The sequence below is a fragment of the Bos grunniens genome, chromosome 1 (genome assembly GCF_055505025.1).
Source record: "Bos grunniens cultivar Pamir isolate PY7600 chromosome 1, Bosgru_T2T1.0, whole genome shotgun sequence".
In the NCBI taxonomy this organism is placed as follows: Eukaryota; Metazoa; Chordata; class Mammalia; order Artiodactyla; family Bovidae; genus Bos; species Bos grunniens.
The window spans coordinates 58,131,155-58,157,051 of NC_141165.1; the positions used below are offsets into that span (position 1 = coordinate 58,131,155).

The 25,897-nt window shown below is 40.6% G+C and overlaps 1 protein-coding gene across 4 annotated transcripts in view; it reads right to left on the reverse strand.

The window, feature by feature from the left end:
• Positions 1 to 25,897, reverse strand: part of GOLIM4 (golgi integral membrane protein 4) — an 84,117-nt gene that overhangs the window by 20,824 nt on the left and 37,396 nt on the right. For 2 of the 4 annotated variants that reach the window (XM_086318290.1, XM_086318280.1), the window contains exons 2-8: positions 17,260 to 17,334; positions 15,982 to 16,031; positions 14,112 to 14,165; positions 12,171 to 12,321; positions 6,022 to 6,104; positions 5,406 to 5,489; positions 2,112 to 2,270 (exon numbers count right to left, since the gene is read on the reverse strand). In XM_086318290.1, coding sequence (XP_086174416.1) covers positions 2,112 to 2,270; positions 5,406 to 5,489; positions 6,022 to 6,104; positions 12,171 to 12,321; positions 14,112 to 14,165; positions 15,982 to 16,031; positions 17,260 to 17,334 — 656 coding nt within the window. The remainder of the gene's footprint in view (positions 1 to 2,111; positions 2,271 to 5,405; positions 5,490 to 6,021; positions 6,105 to 12,170; positions 12,322 to 14,111; positions 14,166 to 15,981; positions 16,032 to 17,259; positions 17,335 to 25,897) is intronic. The other 2 variants (XM_086318307.1, XM_086318299.1) reach the window with 1 other exon arrangement.

Consider the following 25,897-nt stretch of genomic DNA (forward strand, 5'->3'; position numbering starts at 1 on the left):
GCTTCAGAATCATTGCAGTTGGTGACTGAAGCCATGAAATTAAAAGACGCTTTCTCCTTGGAAGAAAAGTTATGACCAAGCTAGACAGCATATTAAAAAGCAGAGATATTACTTTGCCAACAAAGGTTCATCCAGTCAAAGCTATGATTTTTCCAGTAGTCATGTATGGATGTGAGAGTTGGACTATAAAGAAAGCTGACTGCCCAAGAATTGATGCTTTTAAACTGTGGTGTTGGAGAAGACTCCTGAGAGTCCCTTGGACTGCAACCAGATCCAACCAGTCCATCCTAAAGGAAATCAGTCCTGAATATTCATTGGAAGGACTGATGCTGAAGCTGAAACTCCAATACTTTGGCCAACTGATGTGAAGAACTGACTCAATGGAAAAGACCCTGATGCTGGGAAAGACTGAAGGCGGGAGAAGAAGGGGACAACAGAGGATGAGATGGTTGGAGGGCATCACCAACTCAATGAACATGAGTTTAAGTAAGCTCCGGGAGTTGGTGATGGACAGGGAAGCCTGGCATGCTGCAGTCCATGGGGTCGCAAAGAGTCGGACATGACTGAGCAACTGAACTGAACTGGCTTTAGAGTGGTAAAGAAACTGCCTGCCAATGCAGGAGAATCAAGAGATATAGGTTCAATCCCTGGGTTGGGAAGATCCCCTAGAGAAGGAAATGGCAACCCACTCCAGTATTCTTGCCCGGAGAATCCCATGGACAGAGGAGCCTGGCAGGGTACAGTCCATGGGGTTGCAAAGGGTCAGACATGACTGAGGCAACTTAGCAAGCACGCTGGCTGGCTTTATAGGAAATATTTCTCTGAAGGATTCTAAGTGCTTTCAAACACCTGTCATTTATCTCCACAGCATCCCTGTGAGAAAGGTTAGGGCAAGTAACTATTACCTCCATTTCATAGATAGAAAAACTAAAAAAAAGTCAGAGTCATTAAAAGATCAATCCAGTTGAACTTGGATGGAGAATAGAACCAGTTCCCACACCAGGGCACTGACTGTGTTTTCTGAAGTTCAGAGCAATGTAAGACCCAGACAAAGAGTAAGTATCCAGGACACAGAAGCTGTCCGTGAAGGAATGCTTTGCTCAGACTGAAGATTCAAGTGAAGTCCACTTATACCAACTTAATTATTCCTATAAGATGATGAGAAGACGAGCTGGGGAGTCTTCTCAAACACTCATTGTTTACAGTGTGTTTGTCAGGGGAAAGATCTGATTACAAAAGCAACTCGGTAAGAATTAATCATATGGGTGACACCATTTGGGATGCTCCACTTAGGAGACATTCTTAAACAACAAGACTTAATTTCATAAAGAATGGGAATACAAAAGAGTGGATTCTGTTTTTAGACCTTACTCTCTTGCAGTTTCATGAAGGTCTTAAAATACAAACTTTGACATATGCTATATGACCTAGTACAGTATCAAGTTCAAATATATTATCAACTTAGTACTTGAGTGGGGTGATTATCATATAATATCCTCACAATCATTTAACCTTCTTACTCTACCCCAATCCCCCCCCAAAAAAACCTTAAAATACTCAGACATGATAGCTTCTTTCAACCAAATAGACCCATATGAAGAAATAAAACTAGTTTAGTGTTTGTCAGAAAACAGGACAGCAGTTCTCAAAGTGTACATCACCAGGCCAGCTGAAACAGAAATGCAGATCCTCAGGTTTCATCCCAAATTAGCTGAACCTATAGGCTTGTTGTTCAGTTGCTCAGTCATGTCTGACTCTTTGTGACCCCATGGACTAGCCCACCAGGCTCCTCTGTCCATGGGATTCTCCAGGCAAGAATACTGGAGTGGGTTGCCATTTCCTCTTCTAGGAGATCTTCTCGACCCAGGGATTGAACCTGAGTCTCCTGCTTTAGCAGGTGGATTCTTTACTGCTGAGCCACCTGGGAAGCCCAACCTGTGGGCTGAAAACAGCTCTTCCTGTTTTAACAGCCCTAATGGGGAACTCTTGATATTTGCTAAAATTTGAGAATCAATGTTCCGCAGGAAGAGCTGACCATATTTAGAGCAGTTCACCTGAGAACAGCTTGACAGAGAAAATGACTCGCCCACAGGCCAGTTCCCAACTCTTACCTCCCGAGGCTCTCCAGGCGACTTGTCTCTTGCTGTGCTGTCACCTTGTGGAGAATGTGCCACCTGGGTGATATTTTGCTGTTCTGTTTGTTCTGGTTTTCGAAAGCTTGGAATCCTATTCAGTGTATCTTTCAGTTGTTTATATTCTGCAACTTGAGTCTGCATTACAAATTGCACAATTGGATGCAAATTGCACAATTTGAGGAGGGAAAAGGATATCATTCATAGATGGTTCAGTGGAGGACTAGATAAAAATATTATACCTAAATGCAAGAGAGGAAAAATATGCAGACTGTTTCCATGCATTAGCTATACTTACTTGGACATGCTCAACCATTTTTAATCACATGCAAATTAGAATTAGAGTTAAAGGGAACAGAGAAAAAATATCTAAGACAGATGTTAGTTTTCCATGCTACATTAAACTAAGTCAGAATTTTTATAAATAACTCTCTAGTATAAATATCATTATTAAAAGACAGCTATGCAATCAGTTTTAGGACATTAAAATCTATTTTAAAATTCCACATTTATATAAATCTAAGTGCAGATATCTTTTACCAGTATGGTCTGAGTAACACTTTTCAGCAGAAAAGAAAGAACCATAGGCTTCAAATAAGTAACCGATTATATATGTAAAATCACTCAGGCCATCCTCTTTCCCAGTCAATCTGTGGTCACATAAGGTCCCTACCTCTCCAAAAAGCTCCCTGTATCGTGCTCTGCAGTTTTGGAAAACAGTAGCATAGGCATAAAGGAGGCTGGTTTTTATTCTCATTCTTTGATTCTGAATATCCTTTTCTTCTAAAATAACAAAGGCACTAATGCAGGTATAGGACGAGAATATACTTATGTGTGTGTTATCTGTGTGTATATGTGGTAGGATGTGTGTGTGTAGGTGTGGGGGGGTGTGTGTGGTGTGTGATACTTTAAATACCAGAAGCTATAAAGATGGAAAAAATAAATATGTTAAGAAAACCAATAGACTGCTTATACTTAGCTTATCATATGTCCCAGCACTGTTATCCTAAAACAGAAGTGCTATCTGTGTAAACACACATTTCCATAAGCACATACAAAGAACCCAGAGCTCTCTTCTGAACACACTTCCCAGGCAGGGTGCCCCTTCACTGTGCCCAGCAGAGCAGAGAGGAGGCTGGCGAGTCTGGCTCCCTTGGCCACAGTTGCACACCTGCACGGCACTCACCCACCTGCTTCCTGTCTCTCTAATTCACAAAGAGAAGTCTGCCTGCTAAATGTGTCTCAGGGGCGTGCTTCTTTATCATTTGTACAAACGTGTGCCATATGGCTAACAGTGGCCCTTAGCCAGAAACCTATCAAAACATTTGCAAACTGACTTTGGAGGTCAAAGGGGAAAAAAATGACATCTATACAGCGATGCTTTTAATAAGATAAATATTCTACACTTTCTTCTTTCTCCTCCTCCTACGTACGTAACCTTTGAAGGGAGAAATACTATGGTCCTCAAACATGAGCATGCATGAAGAATCATGTTAAATTATGGAATGATCATGTTAAAAATGCAGGCTCCTGGATGCCCACCCTAGAAATCAGTATTCAGTAGGTGTGGGGCAAGGCCCACATAACTGTAATACAGAGAATCTCCACAAATCCCAGCTTCAAGGTGGTTCTGGGCACTGATATTGGGCCAGCTTCTCTACTCCTTTTGACCTTATTTAGTTATAAAAAAAAATACAGTTATTATATAACTCAGTAGGTTGTGAATATTAAATAAAATTCTGTATATAAAGTTATTATGATAATCCCTGACAAATTCTAAGCTCTCAAATTCCACTCAGGTCCTGGTTTCTCCCCACTTAATTACATTTAAAAATCAGATTGTCAAGACAGAATCTCATAAGATGATTTACATGAGAAACGTATATGCCTGAAATAGCAGTTGTTTTCTAAGCAGATCTGGGCAAAGTTTCAACTGGGGAGTAAAAGAACAGGAGAAACTTGACGACCTCATCCAAAAGAACCAAGAAGATATTCAAAGAAATAGAAAAATATATGTACATTAAATTTAAAAACTTGTTTTCTATTACAAAATCTTGTGAGTAATATTCCTCAGTGAGCTTACAACAGAATTTGGTTTTGGTCATTAAATGAACTACTTTACTCACATTTTTCTGAATTTTCAAGTCGTTGCTTAATTTAATATTTATTGTTATTATAGTACATAGAGTATTCAAATTGGTCTGTCATATTTTTCAGTATGAAAATAGTCTCATGTAACAATGCTTGGCAGAAATTTTATAAAGAAGATTTTGAATGTAATAATATCCTCTAAAGCTAATTTAATTGATAAACATGTAAAAAATTACCACACAGCTACAGTTTTGTAGGGGGATAATCAATGACTGCCTTGAAAAGGGGTCCTACAGACCCTGATGTTACAGTCTCTGAAACAGATCAGGGCCTGGCATACGATTCTTTTAAAAAATTTTATAAAGACAAAAAATAATGCACAGTCTCCTGGTAAGAACAAATAGTTGGTTTTCCTTTGCTCTTTTCTTTTAATTCTTCCAAGAGAAGAAAAGTGAAGACCAGTGATTAAGAATATACAGTGACTAAACTAGCCATTCCTATTTGTTTCAATGATAAAGCTGTAAAACAGTCAGTGTGACATTACTTCACTAAGCTCTGTAACATCTGTATTTGTTCATTTAATACATTATCTACTGAGGGCCTGCCTTGTGCGAGGACTGCTGTAGGCTTTGAAAAAATGAAACTTACGACTCTGGTTTTCCTTCTCTATTTACCTGAGATTTCTTATTTCCTGTAATTTGACCTAACAACACATAAGCCTAGGCCCAAAAGGAGTGTAGCAGGCGTAAAGCCGGGAGCAAGGGAAGGAGGAGTAAAATATAGAGTTTTACAATGATTTATTTAGGTACTTAGCATATAAAATCCTGCAGATAGTATAGCAAGAGTCTACATAGGTCTATATAGTGGAAAAAACCACATATGTGGGATGAATTCTCTGACTTAGACAAGTATTAGACTACTGCATGTAGGAGTTGGTGGAGGGTAGAAAAAGTCATATGAACCACACTGCCAGTGCAGGAAAAAAAAAAAGGAAAAAAAATCAAAGCTTTACTTAATATTCTCTTGATTGAGTTTTGAAAGCATGCATGATCTTCAGGATAAGGAAAGCTCTGTCCTAAGGAACTCAGCGAAGACTGGCCTTTAAGAGACTGCATGCACAGAGGAATTCAGAAATGTTAAGCAGACTTAAAAAGAACCCAGAGAGGCTGCTACCCTTCTAACCTGTGCAGCAGCTAGTGCACTCTTGTGGTCTTCCAAAGTCACTACAAGTTGCTCATGCTCGGAGAGTAAATTCTTATGCTGTTGCTACACAAAAAAGAATTTTACATGTTGAGTTTTGACATTCTGGGACAAACTCCTCTTGGGCAGGTAGTGGTATGGCCACCCAAACACTGCTCACTTGCTGGCTTGTTTGTTGTTGTAGCATTTGATAAGTTCAAAAATCTTTGCAGAGGGAAGACCATGGTTAAGGTGGTAATCCACAATCTAAAATGTGTTACCCAAAAATCCTAATCACTTACAAGGAAATCAAAACAGGAAGAAAAATACCTTTAGTTATTAATAAACCTTTGCAAATAAAAAGCTTATTAAGATTCAACCACGTGGCAAAAGAATCATTCCAGTGCTAATGCAAACGCTGAGATTTCCAGATCATTCTTTAGCTTACAATGCACAAGAAGTAATGGGCAGGTTCACTTTCCACAAAAGCCCAAAATAACAGTGTGGATTGTAAAGCAGGTCAAGTAGTGAACGACTTTTAAGTCACTACAAAGTAAAGCAGGCAAACACAAATCAATCAAATGCTGGGGTTTTTAGGTTGTTGTTGTTGCTGTTTTACCTTGACATCTTGCAGCTGTGTGTGCATGTCCTGATGCGCTCTCCTCAGCTGTCTGTTCTCTTCTCTCAGATTGTACACGGTTTCTATTTTAGAAAAAGGAAAATCATGCATAAAGCCCTGGGCCTTTCAGGCTCTTGATTCTATTATTTTCCTATCTAAAGCCTCACATAACTTTTTCAAAGATCGTTTTGAACTTTGACAGTACAATACTCCAAATCAACAAAACTTAGCACCATTTTGGGATGTGGCACAGATTCAGTTGGACAACCCAATACAATCTGGCTCAGTGGTTTAAATATGCTTAAACAAGCTATCTGGCACAGAAGTTAAGGATTTTTAATTACTCCTGAGCTAAAAATGAAATATTTTTGTTAATAAGCAAACCCCTAGGAATGAAATGTAATGGGTAGGGGTCATCTAAGATTTTAGTCTCACCATAAATTAAAAATAAAGCTATCAAAAAGCACAAACTGCCTCTCTCTTAGCCATGAATAATTTCCACAGTCCTTCAAAGGGATTTCAGTTACAAAAGCAACTCAAGAAACAAGAGACAGACATCTCATCTGCTCAAAAATTCTAAATGTATTTTCTTTCTCCCACAATCGAGTTCTTGACTGGTCTAAACTCTTCCTCCAATAGCTACTGGACAATTCTTTGCACAGTTACAATGTGAGACTGCAGTGATCACAGTGAAGTCTTAAAACCTCCCCAGCCACAAGCCCTACAATTCGCGGAACAGCCTCTTGGTAATTTCCCCACATTTTCTGTATCTGGAGATTATCTGTTATGAACTGGTAGCCCCTGGGCCAACACACAGACTTTTTTTTTTTGGCCCCTGCAGGTGTTAGCCAACATACAGTGTCTTCCACATTTGAAGGGCTGTCACCAAGTAAAAATCAAGAAGCTGGGTCTCGTAAGATTCTGGCAACATCAGGCCAATTCTCAGCAGAAGTTAAATGGCAGCTGGGTGACCATATGATTCATTTTCCAATGGGAGATATTGTTGACAGTGAAAGGGGTGCTGTTTTAGAACGATGCTGGGACAGCAGCAGGTGTGGGCCGGCACGGTGCTGGGCAAACTGTCCCCAGAGTGGCAGCCACTCCCTGCAGGCAAAACTTTACTGTCTCCAGGGTGGCCGTGAGCACTGCAGAAAACTGCCGGTCACCACGCCGCGTCATATTCTCTGCCCGCTTTCACTCCGTTAAGAGTCCCTGCTTGATCCCTGGGCACTGGCTTTATGACACATTTGGAAAGAGATCAAGAAGAAGGTGAGAATGTCGCTAGTGGTTGTCCACCTATTTATAACAGCAGATTTTCTCAAACGTCAAACGGAACACCAGCAGCAATCCAAGAGGACCCCAAGTGTGTAACAGGCTGGATGGGCCTTCAGTCTACACACGCACACATGCAGTTGAAATACACGGCTGACTTTTAAAGGAATTCAGTTTATAACCTTAAGGACAGTGTCTCCTGTGCCTTTGCTGTGTGACCATAAGTTACTTAACTTTTGCAGGCCTCAATTTCTTCATTTGTTGAACTGGGTTAAATATAATGCCTACCTGCCAGGTTGTTATAAGGCTTAAAGAAGATACCTGCATGAAGAGTTTCACCCAGTACTGACACATGGCAAACATTTATTGAGTGTCAGCTCTTCTTATAACCATAATGATGAGAATCATCTAAGCTTACATGGTATCAACTCGTTATCCATATTCTAAATTCTAAACTCCCTCCTCATGTCACATTAATCTACCAAAGATCACTTGGACTACACACAACATGGTTTGCCATGACAGAGCCTCGTCTATCACAATTTACTGTCAGGGACCATGATCAAACAAAACTGCCGATGTGAAAATCACTTAGAAGTGTCATCAAAGGCACTGCCATATTAAGTTGTTTAAAATTTCTATGAGATGTCTTCCAAATATTCAGTTCAGTTCAGTCGCTCAGTTGTGTCCGACTCTTTGCGACCCCATGAATCGCAGCACACCAGGCCTCTCTGTCCATCACCAACTCCCGGAGCTCACTCAGACTCAGGTCCGTCGAGTCAGTGATGCCATCCAGCCATGTCATCCTCTGTCGTCCCCTTCTCCTCCTGCCCCCAATCCCTCCCAGCATCAGAGTCTTTTCCAATGAGTCAACTCTTCGCATGAGGTGGCCAAAGTACTGGAGTTTCAGCTTTAGCATCACTCCTTCCAAAGAACACCCGGGACTGATCTCCTTTAGGGTGGACTGGTTGGATCTCCTTGCAGTCCAAGGGACTCTCAAGAGTCTTCTCCAACACCACAGGTCAAAAGCATGAATTATTCGGCACTCAGCTTTCTTCACAGTCCAACTCTCACATCCATACATGACCACAGGAAAAACCATAGCCTTGACTAGACGGACCTTCGTTGGCAAAGTAATGTCTCTGCTTTTCAATATGCTGTCTACGTTGGTCATAACTTTTCTTCCAAGGAGTAAGTGTCTTTTAATTTCATGGCTGCAATCACCATCTGCAGTGATTTTGGAGCCCAAAAAAATAAAGTCTGACACTGTTTCCACTGTTTCCCCATCTATTTCCCATGAAGTGATGGGACCAGATGCCATGATCTTCGTTTTCTGAATGTTGAGCTTTAAGCCAACTTTTTCACTCTCCTCTTTCACAGAGGCTTTTTAGTTCCTCTTCACTTTCTGCCATAAGGGTAGTGTCATCTGCATATCTGAAGTCATTGATATTTCTCCCAGCAATCTTGATTCCAGCTTGTGCTTCTTCCAGTCCAGCGTTTCTCATGATGTACTCTACATAGAAGTTAAATAAGCAGGGTGACAATATACAACCTTGATGTATTCCTTTTCCTATTTGGAACCAGTCTGTTGTTCCATGTCCAGTTCTAACTGTTGCTTCCTGACCTGCATATAGGTTTCTCAAGAGGCAGGTCAGGTGGTCTGGTATTCTCATCTCTTTCAGAATTTTTCACAGTTTATTGTGATCCACACAGTCAAAGGCTTTGGCATAGTCAATAAAGCAGAAATAGATGTTTTTCTGGAACTCTCTTGCTTTTTCCATGATCCAGCGGATGTTTGCAATATGATCTCTGGTTCCTCTGCCTTTTTGAAAACCAGCTTGAACATCTAGAAGTTCACGGTTCACATATTGCTGAAGCCTGGCTTGGAGAATTTTGAGCATTACTTTCCTAGTGTGTGAGATGAGTGCAACTGTGCGGTAGTTTGAGCATTCTTTGGCATTGCCTTTATTTGGGATTGGAATGAAAACTGACCTTTTCCAGTCCTGTGGCCACTGCTGAGTTTTCCAAATTTGCTGGCATATTGAATGCAGCACTTTCACAGCATCACCTTTCAGGATTTCAAATAGCTCAACTGGAATTCCATCACCTCCATTAGCTTTGTTCGTAGTGATGCTTTCTAAGGCCCACTTGACTTCACATTCCAGGATGTCTGGCTCTAGGTGAGTGATCACACCATCGTGATTATTTGGGTCGTGAAGATCTTTTTTGTACAGTTCTTCTGTGTATTCTTGCCACCTCTTCTTAATATCTTCTGCTTCTGTTAGGTCCATACCATTTCTGTCCTTTATTGAGCCCATCTTTACATGAAATGTCCCCTTGGTACCTCTAATTTTCTTGAAGAGATCTCTAGTCTCTCCCATTCTGTTGTTTTCCTCTATTTCTTTGCACTGATCGCTAAGGAAGGCTTTCTTATCTCTTCTTGCTATTCTTTGGAACTCTGCATTCAGATGCTTATACATTTCCTTTTCTCCTTTGCTTTTCGCTTTTCTTCTTTTGACAGCTATTTGTAAGGCCTCCCAGACAGCCATTTTGCTTTTTTGAATTTCTTTTCCATGGGGATGGTCTTGATCCCTGTCTCCTGTACAATGTTACGAAGCTCCATCCATAGTTCATCAGGCAATCTATCTATCAGATCTAGTCCCTTAAATCTATTTCTCACTTCCACTGTATAATCATAAGGGATTTGATTTAGGTCATACCTGAATGGTCTAGTGGTTTTCCCTACTTTCTTCAATTTCAGTCTGAATTTGGCAATAAGGAGTTCATGATCTGAGCCACAGTCAGCTCCCAGTCTTGTTTTTGCTGACTGTATAGAGCTTCTCCATCTTTGGCTGCAAGAATATAATCAATCTGATTTCAGTGTTGACCATCTGGTGATGTCCATGTGTAGAGTCTTCTCCTATATTTTGGAAGAAGGTGTTTGCTATGACCAGTGTGTTCTCTTGGCCAAACTCTATTAGCCTTTGCCCAGCTTCATTCCTTATTCCAAGGCCAAATTTGCCTGTTATTCCAGGTATTTCTTGGCTTCCTACTTTTGCATTCCAGTTCCCTATAATGAAAAGGACATCTTTTTGGGGTGTTGTCTAGAACGTCTTGTAGGTCTTCATAGAACCATTCAACTTCAGCTTCTTCAGCGTTATTGTTTGGGGCATAGATTTGGATTACTGTGATATTGAGTGGTTTGCCTTGGAAACAAACAGAGATCATTCTGTCGTTTTTGAGATTGCATCCAAGTACTGCACTTCAGACGTTCCTGTTGACCAGGATGGCTACTCCATTTCTTCTAAGGGATTCCTGCCCACAGTAGTAGATATAATGGTCATCTTGAGTTAAATTCACCCATTCCAGTCCATTTGAGTTCACTGATTCCTAGAATGTCGACATTCACTCTTGCCATCTCCTGTTTGACCACTTCCAATTTGCCTTGATTCATGGACCTAACATTCCAGGTTCCTATGCAATATTGCTCTTTACAGCATCAGACCTTGCTTCCAAATATTAACTGGTACCAAAAATACTGCTCGCTCTCTCTCTCCGTGTTTCTGTCTCAGTCTCTCTCTCACCCTTCAAGATATTGGGAGATTCTCTCTTCTGATGACAAGAGTCCCAGAACTGACTGTACTTCTCCTTTTGTTCTGGATCCCAGGATGTTCAGACCAGCCATCAGGCTTGAATTGTCTGAGTATGCAGAACTCACATACCAGTGTCCTCCTATTTTCCACAGTTCTGATTTCTTGATAAAATTTTACTACACGTGGACTGAGTTTCAAAGAAAGGCGTAAATATAGAGTAGCCATAAGATAACATGCCTTTTAAGCCTCTCACTAAAATTAAATGAACTAAATTATGTGAAGTATGCCAAGGTCTGGCACCTAGAAAATACTTACAATGTATTCCTATTATTTTGGAATACCATTATTAACCTATTATTTTGGAATACTGAGAGACAAAGCATAGCAAAAGAAAAGTACAGAAAGTCCAAAAGATCTATCACACAGCAGATTTCTATGACGACGTTTTACATAAAACCAGGAAATTGTTAGGCACAGTACAATTAACTAGATTATAGAAGACCTTACTCTGATTTCATCTTTGTTTATGTAAGCACCATGTACCTTTTTAAACCAAATCTCACACTTCAAACTTATTCAGGACCGAATAGGTGACTGTAGAATATGCTGTTGCCCTTTTTCAGAACTCATATGTACTCAGAAGTTATGTATTTCATTTCATATTACTATGAAAATACCTGATACTGATATTTATGGTGGTTAGCATATATTGAAGGTTTACCATGTACCAGTAATTGTATTAGGTGCTTTGCATAATTTAATCCTCATACCAACTCTATAAGGTTAATACTTTTAATGAATATCCCACTTTTACAGATGAGGACAATTGAGTCTGTGGAGATTTATACAACTTGCCAATGGTCATAAAACTAGTCATTGATTCACCAGGGCAGGCAGACTTCAGAGCCTGAACTTTTTGAAGTGACCATAAGTGATCAACAGAGTCTTTGTGCCCCAGTGGAGATCTGGAAACCTATCACCGTGACTGGGGAGCACTAGTGGCATTCTGTGGGTGGGGTCAGAGGTGCTAAATGTCTCACAATGCACAAAAAGAACTGTCTTGCCCAACAAGACCAATATATCCCATTGGGAAACACGAAGTATTCTTTACTGTTTCCCTAAACAAACCAGAGAGATCAGTGTGAAATATCATAAAGAAGTAGCTGGTAAAACACTACATGTGATGTAAATAAATCACCAAGCAAACAAAAGCCTATTGTTCCATTCAAACATTAATATGAGTATTCATTTCCATGCACACTGGCTCATTAGGTTTCCAAATACCTTTTAGCTTAGAAAGCTCTTGTTCTTTCTCCTGCTGCAGCTGCAGGTATCTCTGCTTGTGGTCATTAAATGTCCTACTGAAGTCTTCTCCTTGTCTGCGGTGTTCCTCTTCCAAGTCGCTGTGTTGCTTCTTTAGCTCCTCGTGTTGACTCTGCAAAGATGAAAATTTGAGCAGGGATATACATTTGTAACTGAGCAGGACCCCATGGGGCTTTCCTGGGACAGGCCTAACCTGTATCCTCTGCTTTAGCTCCTCTCTGAAGTACCTAGATAACAGTATTTGATGCCCATTTCCTGAGTTGTTTTGTAGATGTGAAACCATCCCCCTGCCTTCCAAATGGAAGATGTTAACTGCTTGATGACTCTGAGCATACAGCCTCAGGCCTCCTGGAGCCTAAGGACTGACAATGCTAACTCCTGTGACACCACCCTGCTACCTCACCGTCAACCAATCAGACACTTGTACAAAAGCTGATCACAGACCCTGCAACCCCCCTCCCTTACCTGGCTTTTAAAAATGCTCTGCCAAACCCTTGGGGGAGCCTGGGGGCTTTTTAGGGCATGAGCTACCAATCTCTTTCATGGCTCTGCAATAAACCTTGCTCTGCTCCAAACTTTGATGGTTTGGTTTGTTTGGCCTCACTGTGCGTTGGGCACAGAGAATTTGCACTAACGCATTCTCTAAATCAGTCTGTCTCTCGATAGCACAGCCTTTCTCTTGTAAGAAAGTAAGCACAGATGAAGTAGGCTTCATTTTCCTGACTGCTTTAAATCTGTGCAGCTCTTTTCCATTTCCTTTCCATTTCAAATGAATAGTTTGGGATCGTGGCCAAAAATAATTTTTCCCTTAATTTTTAACATTAATGTGAACAACAAGAAGTTGGAAGTTTACAAGAGTGATGGAAAAGGAAGGGATCTGGGGAAATTCCCAGGGACTCAAGTTACTGTGGAAACTAGGTAAAGCTAATGGAAAAATTACTCCTCCATGGAGCCTCTAGACTGCCTTTCAATCTGATGTTTTCCCAGCAATGTTTTTTATTTCCCTTCTTTGATTATCAGCCTTTCTGGTAACCCAGTTTAAAGAAGGGGAAAAAAAGACTTTTTTCCCTTTGGGGGATGTAAAAGAAATCGATTATTTGTAAAAATGATTCTTATACTACTCAAGATTATAATACTGTAATCACAACCTAGATAAATTCCATAGTCTCCAAATGCTTAATGTGAATGGGTGGTCTACTTTAATTCATGTATTGCTTTCCTGAGAATAGTAAAGATTCTGGTTTCAATAAAAGGCATACACCCTACTGATACAGGAGCAAAGAACACCAAACAAAAAGCTGGGCACTGGTTGTTGGAGACAACGGCAGAGAGTTCCTGCTGTGTGGCTGGCATAATAGCCGCTGCTCATCTCTTCTGGCCTGACACAAACAGTGCATCTCTCTCTCTCTTTTCTTCAGTCTTCCTGACACACAACAATGAGTTTTATCCAAGAACCAAGGAAGGAATATCTTTAAATATCAATTGTGCTCCTGTGTAAGTGGGCCACTTATGACACATTAGTAACAGGAAGACAGCATTCTAATACTTCTACTGCCTCCACTGTGTCTAAGATTACAAAAAAAAAAAAAAAATTTCAAGAAAAACCACTCTGAGAAATTAGATAAAAACAAACGAAAATCCTTAAAGGACAAAGAACAAACTCAAAAATTAAGTGACCAGAGACCCTGATTTATAAGAAAATGAATAATGAGTTAAATATGTCCTTTGTAATCAGGTGATAAACATAATGGAGCATTATAATTATATATCACCTTTAGCCAAAAATGACTTTATTATACCATATCATGGTACAAATCAATTTTCTGTAAACTTTCCTTAATCACATAAGTTACTTAGTTAACCCCTTCATTCATTCATGAAGAATATGTCTAAATTACTCACCTTCAGCATCTGATGTTGGACATTCAATGCACTGTACCTGCTATTAGAATCTTGCTGTAAATTGAAAAGCAAATAATTAACAAAAAGATAACACATTTGGCTCTTTTGTTAAACAGAACTTAAAACTCTTAATGAAAGGTTTTCACTTGTTCACATGTGTAAGTAAAAATGAATTCTAAGCTGGAGCCAGGATGCTTCTGAGGTCCTCTCTTTACTTCATAGTAGAAATGAAGTTTTACATTCCTCTAAGTTTGCTAGACTTTAATGGTGAAAAAGCAGGGCATGGAATTATAAAACCACAGTTTGAAAGGGCTCTTGGAGGTGATTTACTTCCACTCTCATATTCAGAAGAAAAACTGAGGCCAGAGGCAGAGGAGAGCTTGTCCTGAGACACAGCACCGCATATGGCTGGTACCTTGTGCCTGGTGCTCCAAGGGGAACAGGAGAGAAACCAGCAGAGACCAGGCCTTACAAGCTTAGAATGGGTTCCAGAAAGGGAGAGAAAAGGCACTTTTCTTCCTTGAGTTTCCATGGGTAAGAAATTCTACATACATTGTGCGTGCGTGTGTATACTCAGTCATGTCTGACTGTGTGTGTGTACTCAGTCATGTCTGACTCTGTGATCCCAGTGACTACAGCCCTCCAGGCTCCTCTGTCCGTGGAATTTTTAGGGCAAGAACACTGGAGTGGGTTGCCATTTCTTCCTCCAGGAGATCTTCCCCACCCAGGGATTGAATCCACGTCTCTTGCATCTCCTGTATTGCAGGCAAATTCTTTACTACAGCGCCAGCTCACAGAGAGAAACAGAAAGGCTAAGGAACAGGCCTAGGGCAAATATCTCCTTTAGTAGCAGAGCCAGGACAGAACCCTGAGCTTTAGTGTCCAGCTGAACTCCGTGCTCCAGCAGTGTGTTCTTATGTACCAGTGGAGCATCTTCACATTTGGAGCTCACACATGTCCAGTCCTGGGCAGCCACAGTGGGTCAGTGTACAAACCACACCTGCCAGTTTTCTCTCCCCAGGCTGCTGTGTTTTTCTATCTTACGTGCCCCGCCTCTTACTTTACACCATCGGCAGTATAAGCACAGCTTCATTTATTTCTTTCATGTTCTTGCAACTTCTAAAACGGACCACATTTTTGCTTTAACACTTTATTTTTATCACTTTACCACTTTAATTTGTAATATATTACATGACAAAATGCACAACAGAACACACACGATTTTGACTAGGTTTTAAAAATGCAAGATAAGAGTGAAAAGCCAGTAACCTCCTAGTTATTCAAGGAACCGACTCTTCTTAGTTTTAATGCCCCACAACACCAATGCTTTTGTCAACCAATACTTATATGTTTTTCTTAGAGTAAGAGAAAAAAGTGTTTTTCCCTAGTTAATTTGGACTTAAAAACTTTTTAAAAATGTCAATATCATTTATTTATCTATTCATTTTACAGATGTTTTTGAACATTTGAACATGTGAACTCTAGACCAGGTATTGTGTTAGACATTACACAGTAATGTCTCTGCAAGTGACAGTAACATGGTGCAAAGGCAAATCAAACTAAATATCACATTCTATAGAAAAGAGAGACTACGGATGAATAAATAAAGGAATCTCTTTATTGTGAATATTAAAGATATTTTCAATTTATCACTATTGCCAATAATGTGATAAGCAAAGGAAGGTAGGTTTTAAAGGAACAATTTTTAAGGTCTTCCTCTTAGAATTTTTTTGGGGAAGGAAGGAAGGAAAGGATGGAGGGAGATGTATTTCAGTCCTAATGATCAACAGAGTAAAATGTTTGGAGACTTTATTTCCCCCCCTGTCAAGTTTTGTGAAATAAAAAACTAAGGGAGAAAAAAACAACTTACCCTTCCCTTATTCAGTGTTTCTTGTGCTTCTAATTTATAAACCAGAAAATCTAGAAAATACAAAATGGAGAACATAATTACATTAATTAACTCTATTAGTATAAGTTAATTCACTGTGGCATTTTTAAACATCTAAAAAAACAAGGGCACATTTTACTCAGACCTAAACAATCTACTTAATGATATACTTTATTTTGTCTTTTAATGCTTGAAAAGTTTTCCTCCATACCTTAAAGTTGGGAATCTTGCATCAACAAAATACACACTATAGTCAACTGACTAAAAGTGCATTTAGAGTGTGGACTTGGTGATGAACTCGCCTTGAAATGAAGGAGAAAAAAACCAAAACCATGCAGTGCACCTAAGGACAGAGATGATTTATGGCCAGCCACTAGATGGCACACTAAAATCATTCAGGACCTGAAAAGGAACTCAAGCCATGGAAACCATCTTTAATGCTCTTAAAGCTTTATTATCCACTAGATGGCTCTACAAAATCACTCTGCATTTGAAGACAAGGAAAATCCAAACCCTATCAGAGCATTTTAATAATCTTAAAACTTCCCAGTAAAACATTCCAGCTCACACTGTCCTCCTCTGTTCTCCCTTCTTCTACCCCATACCAAAGTAATCAGACAAAACACCACTTCAATCTAATATTTAACCAAAAAGTTGAATAAATGAAAATAAGAATGCAGGTAACTCCAAATCACAAGCTATACAAAGTCCATGCTTTATAGAAAAATTCTGATAAAAATCAACAGCGTTGATTTTTATTTGACACCTGTGCTAAATGTTTATTTTTCAAAACAAACCAATTGGCTATGCCAATAAAGTCTTTAGCACAAGAGAAAAACAGGTCTATAACTTAAAAGATGTCATGCAATGAGATTGAAATCGATTATGCTATAAATGCATATATACATATATATATGTATACATAAAGTTTGTCATATTCTGGACTGCATGGTATTACTTTCCCAGATGTCTGTTAACAGATGTTAATAGATATACGATATTCAAATGAAAAACTGTGTGCTATTTCTGAAGTAATGCATATAACTAATATATGAATGACCCCAAAGAGGCACAAACTAAATGAAAAATTCTAAATCCAATCTTAAGCAGGAATTATTTTCTTGCACAATGTATAGCATATTGCTTGACGGACTTCGGGAGATTTGAAGAATTTCTAAGCAAAAAAACAGTAAAGCAAATACATAATACTTCAAAGAAGAGCATAAAAAAAGTAAAACACGAATTACATTATTTATTTACCTTCCTTTGCTTTCTTATGTTCAAGTCTTTCCTTTTGCAAGGATTTCTCCAATCTTGATCTGTGTTCATACACAACTGGAAAAAAAAAAAAACGTTGAAAACTTATCTTCAATAAATCAGAAATTCTAAAGTAAAATCAACATCAATTTTCAAAACAGGAAGAAGATAGTTTAGAGTCCTTTCACAATTAAAATGAAAATGCACACCTTTAACCTGGGTAAAAGATGGAAACAATAATAGACGTAGTACTCAGCTGACTCCTATACGGTCTGCCCCTCTGTAGAAACAACACTGTGCAAGAGGCTTCCACCTTCTTGTCCAGTTCCTTGTTCTCCTGCTTCTGGAATGTGAGTCTCTGTGGGGTTCCCTGTCTCCCGCTGGACGAGCGTGTCCACTCTCCACACTTCAGCCACCATCGGCACGGCATTTACCCCCATCTGTGTGTCCAGCTCCCACCTCACTTTCAGGCACTAGGAGAATATTTACACCCAGAGATCCCATAAGTGCTGCCAAGTCAACGTGAGCTGACAGTGCATTAGAGCTGCCTGACACGGATTCCACTCCTGGGTTGGGAAGATCCCCTGGAGTAGGAAATGGCACCCGCTCTAGTATTTTTGTCTGGAAAATTCCAGGGACAGAGGAGGCTGGTGGGCCATAGACCACTGCGTCACTGAGTTGGACAGGACTGAGCACAGAACAGCAGCTGAATGAGCTGAGCAGAGGGTGTGTGTGGAAAACTCAACAGCATACTAAGGTTTGCTGAAAAAGGAGGTGTATTCCCCATGTCAGAGAAAATATAGGCGAGAGGGCCACAGAGACGAAGGAGGGAGACTGTCCCCACTGAAGAGCCTATAACCTGTGCCATGCCTGCATGTTCAGCTGTGTCTGACTCTGCTACACTGTGGACTATAGTCTGCCAGGCTCTTCTGTCCATGGAATTTTTCAGGCAAGAAAACGAGTGGGTTGCCATTTCCTACTCCAGGGGATCTTCCCGACCTGGGCTTGAACTTGCATCTCTGGCTGGGCAGGCAGGTTCTTTACCGCTGAGCCACCTGGGAAGCCCACAGGATTGACATCTGCCATGGCAGGAAACCCTAGGCAAGCTGATGTCATGCCACAGGACCTTCCTGCACTTTACCAAGCCCACCTCCACCGTCTATTCTGAAGAAGTGGGAGTTATCTGGTGAGGGGAGCAGGGAGTGATAATGATTTAGGGGAAAAACAGAGAGAAGCCCCTGGGTACTTCCTCCCTCACTACAGGCTGCACATCTCCAGGAAACAGGAGCTGCAAGAGAGGTTTTACCTTTAATGAAAAAAAAAAGTATTATTATACTGGACTAGGCCAGATATTACTAAACCAAGACTGTATTTATCGATAAAAGTTATTGAGAAAAAAAAATATTTTTTTTAATCTGAGAGAAGCTGATACAAAGTATAGTGAAGTCTGTGTTAGATTTCATGCAGGGACAGACAACTCAAGCCCACAGGGTAGTGGTTGGAACAGGGGAGAGGAGAAGAGGATAAAGCAAGTTTCTGATGTGCCCTTTAATCCTGTTTGCTCAGCATTATGGTCACAGATGACCTCACTCCCTGGCAGGCTCAGTCAAGCTTGCCACTGGGTTCTTTTTACCACCTCCAGCTCCTCACAGCTACCTAAGATACAATTCAATCTTCAATCACTGACTGACCCTTCAGTGTGTCGGTTCAGTCACTGAGTCGTGTCTGACTCTTTGTGATCCCATGAACCACAGCACACCAGGCTTCCCTGTCCATCTTCAAATCCTGGAGTCCACCCAAACTCATGCCCATCAAGTAGGTGATGCCATCCAACCATCTCATCCTCTGTCATCCCCTTCTCCTCTCGCCTTCAATCTTTCCCAGTATCAGGGTCTTTTCCAATGAGTCAGTTCTTTGCATCAGGTGGCCAAAGTATTGGAGCTTCAGCATCAGTCCTTTTGATGAATATTCAGGACTGATTTCCTTTAGGATTGACTGGTTTGACTTCCTTGTAGTCCAAGGAACTCTCAAGAGTCATCTCCAACACCACAGTTCAAAAGCATCAATTCTTCGGTGCTCCGTTTTCTTTATAGTCCAACTCTCACGCCCATACCTGACTACTGGAAAAACCATAGCTTCAACTAGATGGACCTTTGTTGGCAAAGTGTGTACAACTGCCCCAAACTGCTGGCCACCCAAAGTTGCCACGGTCACAGCAATCCCCTCCATGAACCTCCTCCCCACCTTTCCCCACTGCCCGTCCCCCACCCCCTGCCAGGTGCCAGCTATGGCTGTCCTTCTTCCAATATGGCCATCATCTCCAAGGTCCTACTCCTTCTCCCAACACTGCATCTCGCATCTTGCCTCCCACGTAAAACTGCTATTGCCAGGGCTCCATCTACGACTCCCACAGCCCCTACTCCTCTACATCTCAGTCCACGAGTGTTAAAATGCCTGCCACCACCCAGACTGGCCTGGTGTTGTCTCCTCTGGCCTGCCCCAAACTCATCTTCCCTCTCGTCTCAGCTCCCAAGAGTCACCCAAATAACTCCCTGCCCCATTTCCTTTCTCCACTTGGGTCCCTATTTTCTTCACCACATGATCCTTCCCTCTCCTCCAGTGCTGTTAGTATAAAGGGATCTCATCCAACTCCACTTTACCCAGCACTGGGATACGAGTAGAAACGCAAAGTGAATAGATATGGGCCTTGGCCTCAAGAAGCTCTAGTCTAACACAGGAGATAGATTCAGTAATTTTAAATAATCAGAGCTAACTGCATTTGGCATAATAAAAGTATATTTAAGCCCAGTGAAAGAGGGGGGTGAGCTCTGGAAGGAAGAGGAGTGAGGGAAGACTCCTGGCTGGCTTTGAGAGTGAAGAACAATCAGGTGGGTGGGGGCGCCGCAGGAGAAAGGCGCTCCTGAAGGACAGCACAGGGACAAAGTGCAGAGTGATGGGACTGGGCCAAAGGCGGCTGTTTTCCAAAAGGCTGGTTCCAAGTCCACTGCTGAGAAAGTACATTGTTTTTCAAACATACAGGTGTACAGTATATACATTTCTTGGCCAATTTCTAAAAGTCTATTAAAACCAAGAGTTTCCTTGGATTGGTACTAATGCTACCATCTTGAATGACATTTGGAACGAGGCACAGAAAACAAAGATTAGCGCTGTGGAACCTCACCAAGCCAAGCCCAGAACTGTGTGCTCATAGTCTCTGAAATTTTCAGTCAGGTGGGGGAAGCCTACAGGGAAACATAAATTAAAATGTTGTCATGATATACACAGGTGAGAACAGGATGCCATGAGAACATCTAAGCTCCCAGCTGGTAGAAAAAACACGCCCTCATCTCCAATCCACTGGCCAAAGTCCCCACAGTCTGGGCAGTGGCTCACAGGAACATAAACATGCCAGGTAATGGGGCTTAAGTATACCTTTATTATGCTAAATGAGTGCACTAACGGGACGTATCATGGACAACTTCAGCAAGCATGTGCATCACTTTCAAAGAAAGGTGAACAGGCAATGTAGTCAAGATCGTGCTCTAAAGGAAGCCAAGTGGCAGCAGGGGTCCTGAGTGCAGGGGCTCCCGAATGGAGGTCAGGACCTCTAGGGGGAGACAATGCAGGCTAGCAACACCCAAGATAAAAACAACAAAAAACCCAGCAGCAGCAGCACAGTCAAGAAAACATCTGTGAGGGAACTGTTAATCATCATCCCCAGACACCTCAGACTCTAAATATTAACTATTACCATGGGAAGGTAAGAATGTGGGGAAAACGCTGCATTTACAAATTATAATCCTGTGAAATTCTTGACAATAAAATACAGCAGCATCACTCAACATTATGTGGTACTTGGTCATCATGTAATGCTTATCTTTGGTTTAGGAAGCAGAAAACACATCTGCATCTGCAGGAATGCATCTTCATTGGCGTGGAGGGTCCAAGGGAGTTGTGGATAGGATGAGGAGAACTGGGGGGCGGGGGCGACATGGTTCTGTGCTTTACTCTCTTGCCTGCGATTCAGTCAGGAGGATAACATGCAAACAGCCGGTACAAAGTACTCATCGACCAAACTTAATCACACAGCTGTCTGACAATTATGTGCAGAATGGGAATTTACACATTTGATGTGTAAATTCTAGCTTGTCTCAACAGCTAGAAGATTCTAGGATACATGAAAATTAGAAACTTTCATAAATAACCTGAAGAGATGCTATACAATGTCCACAAAGAGGCGAATATATCTGTGGATTACAGTCCACAATCAAAGGTCTTGGGAAATCTGAGGCATGATCATGAATGCATAAAATGGCATCATTCATAGCAAAACCTAAGAAAAGAAAAATGTGTTTTTGCAAATTGCAGCAGAAAAAAGATGTGGTAAACAGAATACAGGGTATGTGTAGAAACCATGATGTAACTGTACTATTAATATTAACTTACTCAGAATTGGTCAAGCCATTATTAAAGCGCCAGCTTCTAGTCCTGATACATAACCTAAGAATTCAGAAATGGTTTGAGAGTTGCAGAATATCACTGAGGAGGAAGGTGAGAGAATGGAACAGTAGTGACTGACAGAAGATTGGAGAAGTGCTCAGAAAAAGGAAAACAAAAGGAACATTACAGGCTGAGAAAACCATGTTAGGTAAAGGAAAGTGAGAGTAAAAATTAACCCTTAAAAATGGAACTTCCAGTAGAAAGAGAGAATAGGAAGGTGGTAATGTAACGATCAAAAGCACACACTCTGGTGTCTGGGTTCAAGTTCATGATCCAGTCCTTACAGGACAAGATGCTGAACTTCTTTGCACTTCAGTTTCCTTACATGGCACATGGGAATAACAACAGTGCCCATCCCTTTGGGTGGATGTCAGGGCTAAATGAGTTAATTTACATCAACTGCTTCAAACACTGCAGGGCACAGAGCAAATGCTAGAAAATACTAAAATATTTTTTCATCTGTCTGTGATAGCTTAAAAGTGCCAGAAAATGAATCAGGTGATTCCCTGAGCTCTTTCAACCCTACAATTAAAGTCTAATAATAAAGCAATTATACTTACACACACATAAACATATGTATTGAGAGAAGAGACTTGAAACAGCAATAAAATATTGGTCTCAGTTTCTTGTTACTTAAAAAAAATTTCCCTTAAAAAAGGAGAGAGGGTTGTGAATATACTTTCTAATAGTTTAGTAAAACCTATAAGCCTATTTTAATAAAACTTGAAGGGCAGCAAAACAGACCAGATGGAATCTTTGTATTCTTACAGTTCTTCTAGAAAATGTTTGTATCAATTAAACACACACATATACCCACACTACCTTTAATTCTTTAACACACATTCTCCAGGCTTTGCGGCTGGTGATTTATCTAGGTAGGTTTACTGTTTTGCTTAGAAGGAGGATTGCTAATGAATCCTTGTCACTTATCTCTATTTTTCTATTTATACTCTGAAGTCGAGGTCATCAGTCAAGATGAAATCATACTGTTAGAACTTTTGCAGCAAAAAACTTATATAATGAATACGCTCAAAGCACCAAACAGGTTCCAGGAAAAATAATTTTAAAAATAATGGTTCAGTCTTGGCACTCAAGATCGCTAATGCAGACCAATACTGTGACCAGGACAGGATGTGAATCACAAGAACTCATATGAAAAAGATGAAAACCCACAATACTCATCATCTCCTCTGCTTACTGACAAGGAGTTTAATATTTTCCATGCAGTCAAGAATGGAAAGAGTTTTCATACCTCTCTCAACACACACTCAAGAGTTTAAAAACACGCCAGCTTCCTACAGCAATTTTCCATTTTAACTGACTTCCATTCGAAAGGCACAAAGACATTAGCTGTCCTCTGTCTACAGGATTTCCCAGGCAAGAATACTGGAGTGGGTTGCCATTTCCTTCTCCAGGGGATCTTCCCAACCCAAGGATCGAACCCACATCTCCTGTGTCTCCTGCATTACAGGTGGATTCGTTACCTCTGAGCCACCTGGGAAGCCCGTGTATATCCACTTAAGGGTAAAACATACCATCTATAACACTTTAGGGTAAACTGCTTCCATTCAGAATTAGAAAGCAACACTTTAAAATTAAACAGAAAACACTGCTAAGCGTTTTAACACCTTAAGCCAAGAGGGCAATGTTTCTTTGGAATTTCTGTGAAATTTCGTTCAGTCCTGATGATAACACAAAATTTTATCTTTATTTAAAAAACAAACAAACAACTGAGTCTTGGTAGGACAGGCACACTGTTCAACTTGTGAAAACACTGATTTGTGAGTGTCTTTATCATTTTACAGGTGACAAAAGTTAAAATGAACAAGTCTATGCTTTGATAATTGTGGCTGAAGATCTTTAGGATAGCAAGACAAATGACATAATAGGAAAATCAACTGAAATCATCATAGTTCTCAGAACACAATACTTTTGAGGTTTCATTTTATTTGGAATTTTTAGGCCTAAAATCATTGTTATTTATCTTTAAGAACAGTTTTGACTGTGGTTCTAATTAGTCAGAAGTGGGGTGGAACCACCCAACTTGCCCTCCTCTGCTGAACAAGTTAGTAATTAACACAAAGTCAACATCATCTTTTTTCCTTCTTTCCTTCCCTCTTTCATTTCATTTCATATGAAGTCTGAGAAAGAATATCAAATATCTCCCTAGAAAACAACCCACATAAAACAAGTACAAAGACAAAAGAAGGGGGACAATTATCACCGTTTTGAGGATTACATAGGATCCCCACTCCAGTGCCCGTAAGGCTCTCCTTCAGTGTCTCCGTCCCGATCTTTCCTCGAGGTCTCCTCAAGCTCTGCTCTCTCCCCATGACTCCACTAGGACCTCTAACCCCTAAACAGTTAAGTCCAGATTTGACTTTTCACCCCATTCCAGTTTTACTTCTTCCAGTACAATCCCACATCTCCAGTCTGCTCGACAGTGTATGTGTGAATTGAATTATTAAAGAACCCTGTCCTGTGGTTAGTTCCCTTTGCCAAATTACATCTTTGTATTGCAGGCCTGGGGGCAACACTTTCCAGTGGCTCCCTGTCACGCCTTGAATGAAGCCCAAAGCCTCATGAGGCTTCACCCCATCGTCCATCCTCTGCTCCAGCCACAGCAGCCTCATTATTCCCTGAACACACCAGCGAGCTTTCACCTCAGCATCTCACACTCCCTCTTTCCGGTGCCCCCACTGCTCCTTCTCTCGTGACTATCTCCCTCACCTCCCTCAGATCTTCACTAAAAAGACACCTTCTCACCAACAACTTTCCTGGACAACCTAAGTTTGCAACCTGCTTCTCACCCTCAACGCTTCTAGGGTCCTCCCCCACTTCATTTTTCTCCATACTCTTTAACTCTTTCTACTGTATTTTTTGCTTTATTTATTGCCTTGCCATCTCACCAGAATATAAGTTCAGACAGGACAAAAAATGTCTGGTTTGATTTATCCCTGTTACAGTGAATTACAGGCACTGAATAGGTAACGAATGAACAAATGAATGACTAAATGAATGAACTATATACGCCATGAAGGCTGGGATTGGCTGCTTCCCTTTCCTTCTCTTCTATATCCCCAACCCTTACTACCACTTCAGTTCCAACCCCCCAACTCCTAATATCTAGCAGGATTCAATAATACTTGTGAAATGATTGAATGTATTTAGATTATAGGTCATTCTCTTCCTCATTTGCCTGCTATCCTTTAAGTCCCAGTATTTTTAACTGAATTTCCATATTTTTAGGCTCACTGGTACTCACACATCCCAGAGAACAGACAGGTAACAGAATAAATATACATATAGGCTCCTAAGATTAGCGTTAGTTAAATCATAGCCCTGAAATACAGACGCTTTCAGAAAGCCAAGAGGAAAAAAGGACAGTCTGATTAGGTATTTTTCTACTGCATGGCAATTGCTATACTTTTTTTAACTGTACAATAAACTTCCTATAATAGTTCACACAAGTGTCTATTTTTAAGTTTGCTAACGCATACAGTTTGTGAAGTTGTTTAAATGGAAATTTTAACCATGATTTGAATTGGTGCTTTACTGCCTTTCCTATTTTGGATAAAACTATACCCAAGCTTTCCCTCATGATACTATTTAACTGAGATTTGCCTTTTTTCAAACATGTATTAGCTGATTTAAGATATATGTCTTCACACAAGTCTTCTCCTTGGCATTCTTTCAAGTGGCGAGCTACTAATAATCATTCTTATTATTAGAGGAAACCTACTCATTTTCCTGAACTAATTCTTCTCTTGGATGCCCAGAGCTATCATAGCCCAGCAGTATTCCAGGCACCTTGGGAGACACCAAAGTATAAGATTTACTCTTATAAAAAGTCTCTAATCAATAAATTTGGATTGGGAGAGGAGGTTAAGAAAGGTAAAGCAGTAAGAAGACAATTAGAGACAACCAAAGGCTAGACGTCCCTTGTGGCTCAGAAGGTAAGGAGTCTGCCTGCAATGCGGGATACCTGGGTTCAGTCCCTGGGTTGGAAAGATCCCCTGGAGAAGGAAATGGCAACCCACTCCAGTACTGTTGCCTGGAAAATTCCATGGATGGAGGAGCCTAGCAACCTACAGTCTATGGGATCGCAAAGAGTCAGACACGACTGAGAGGCTTCACTTTC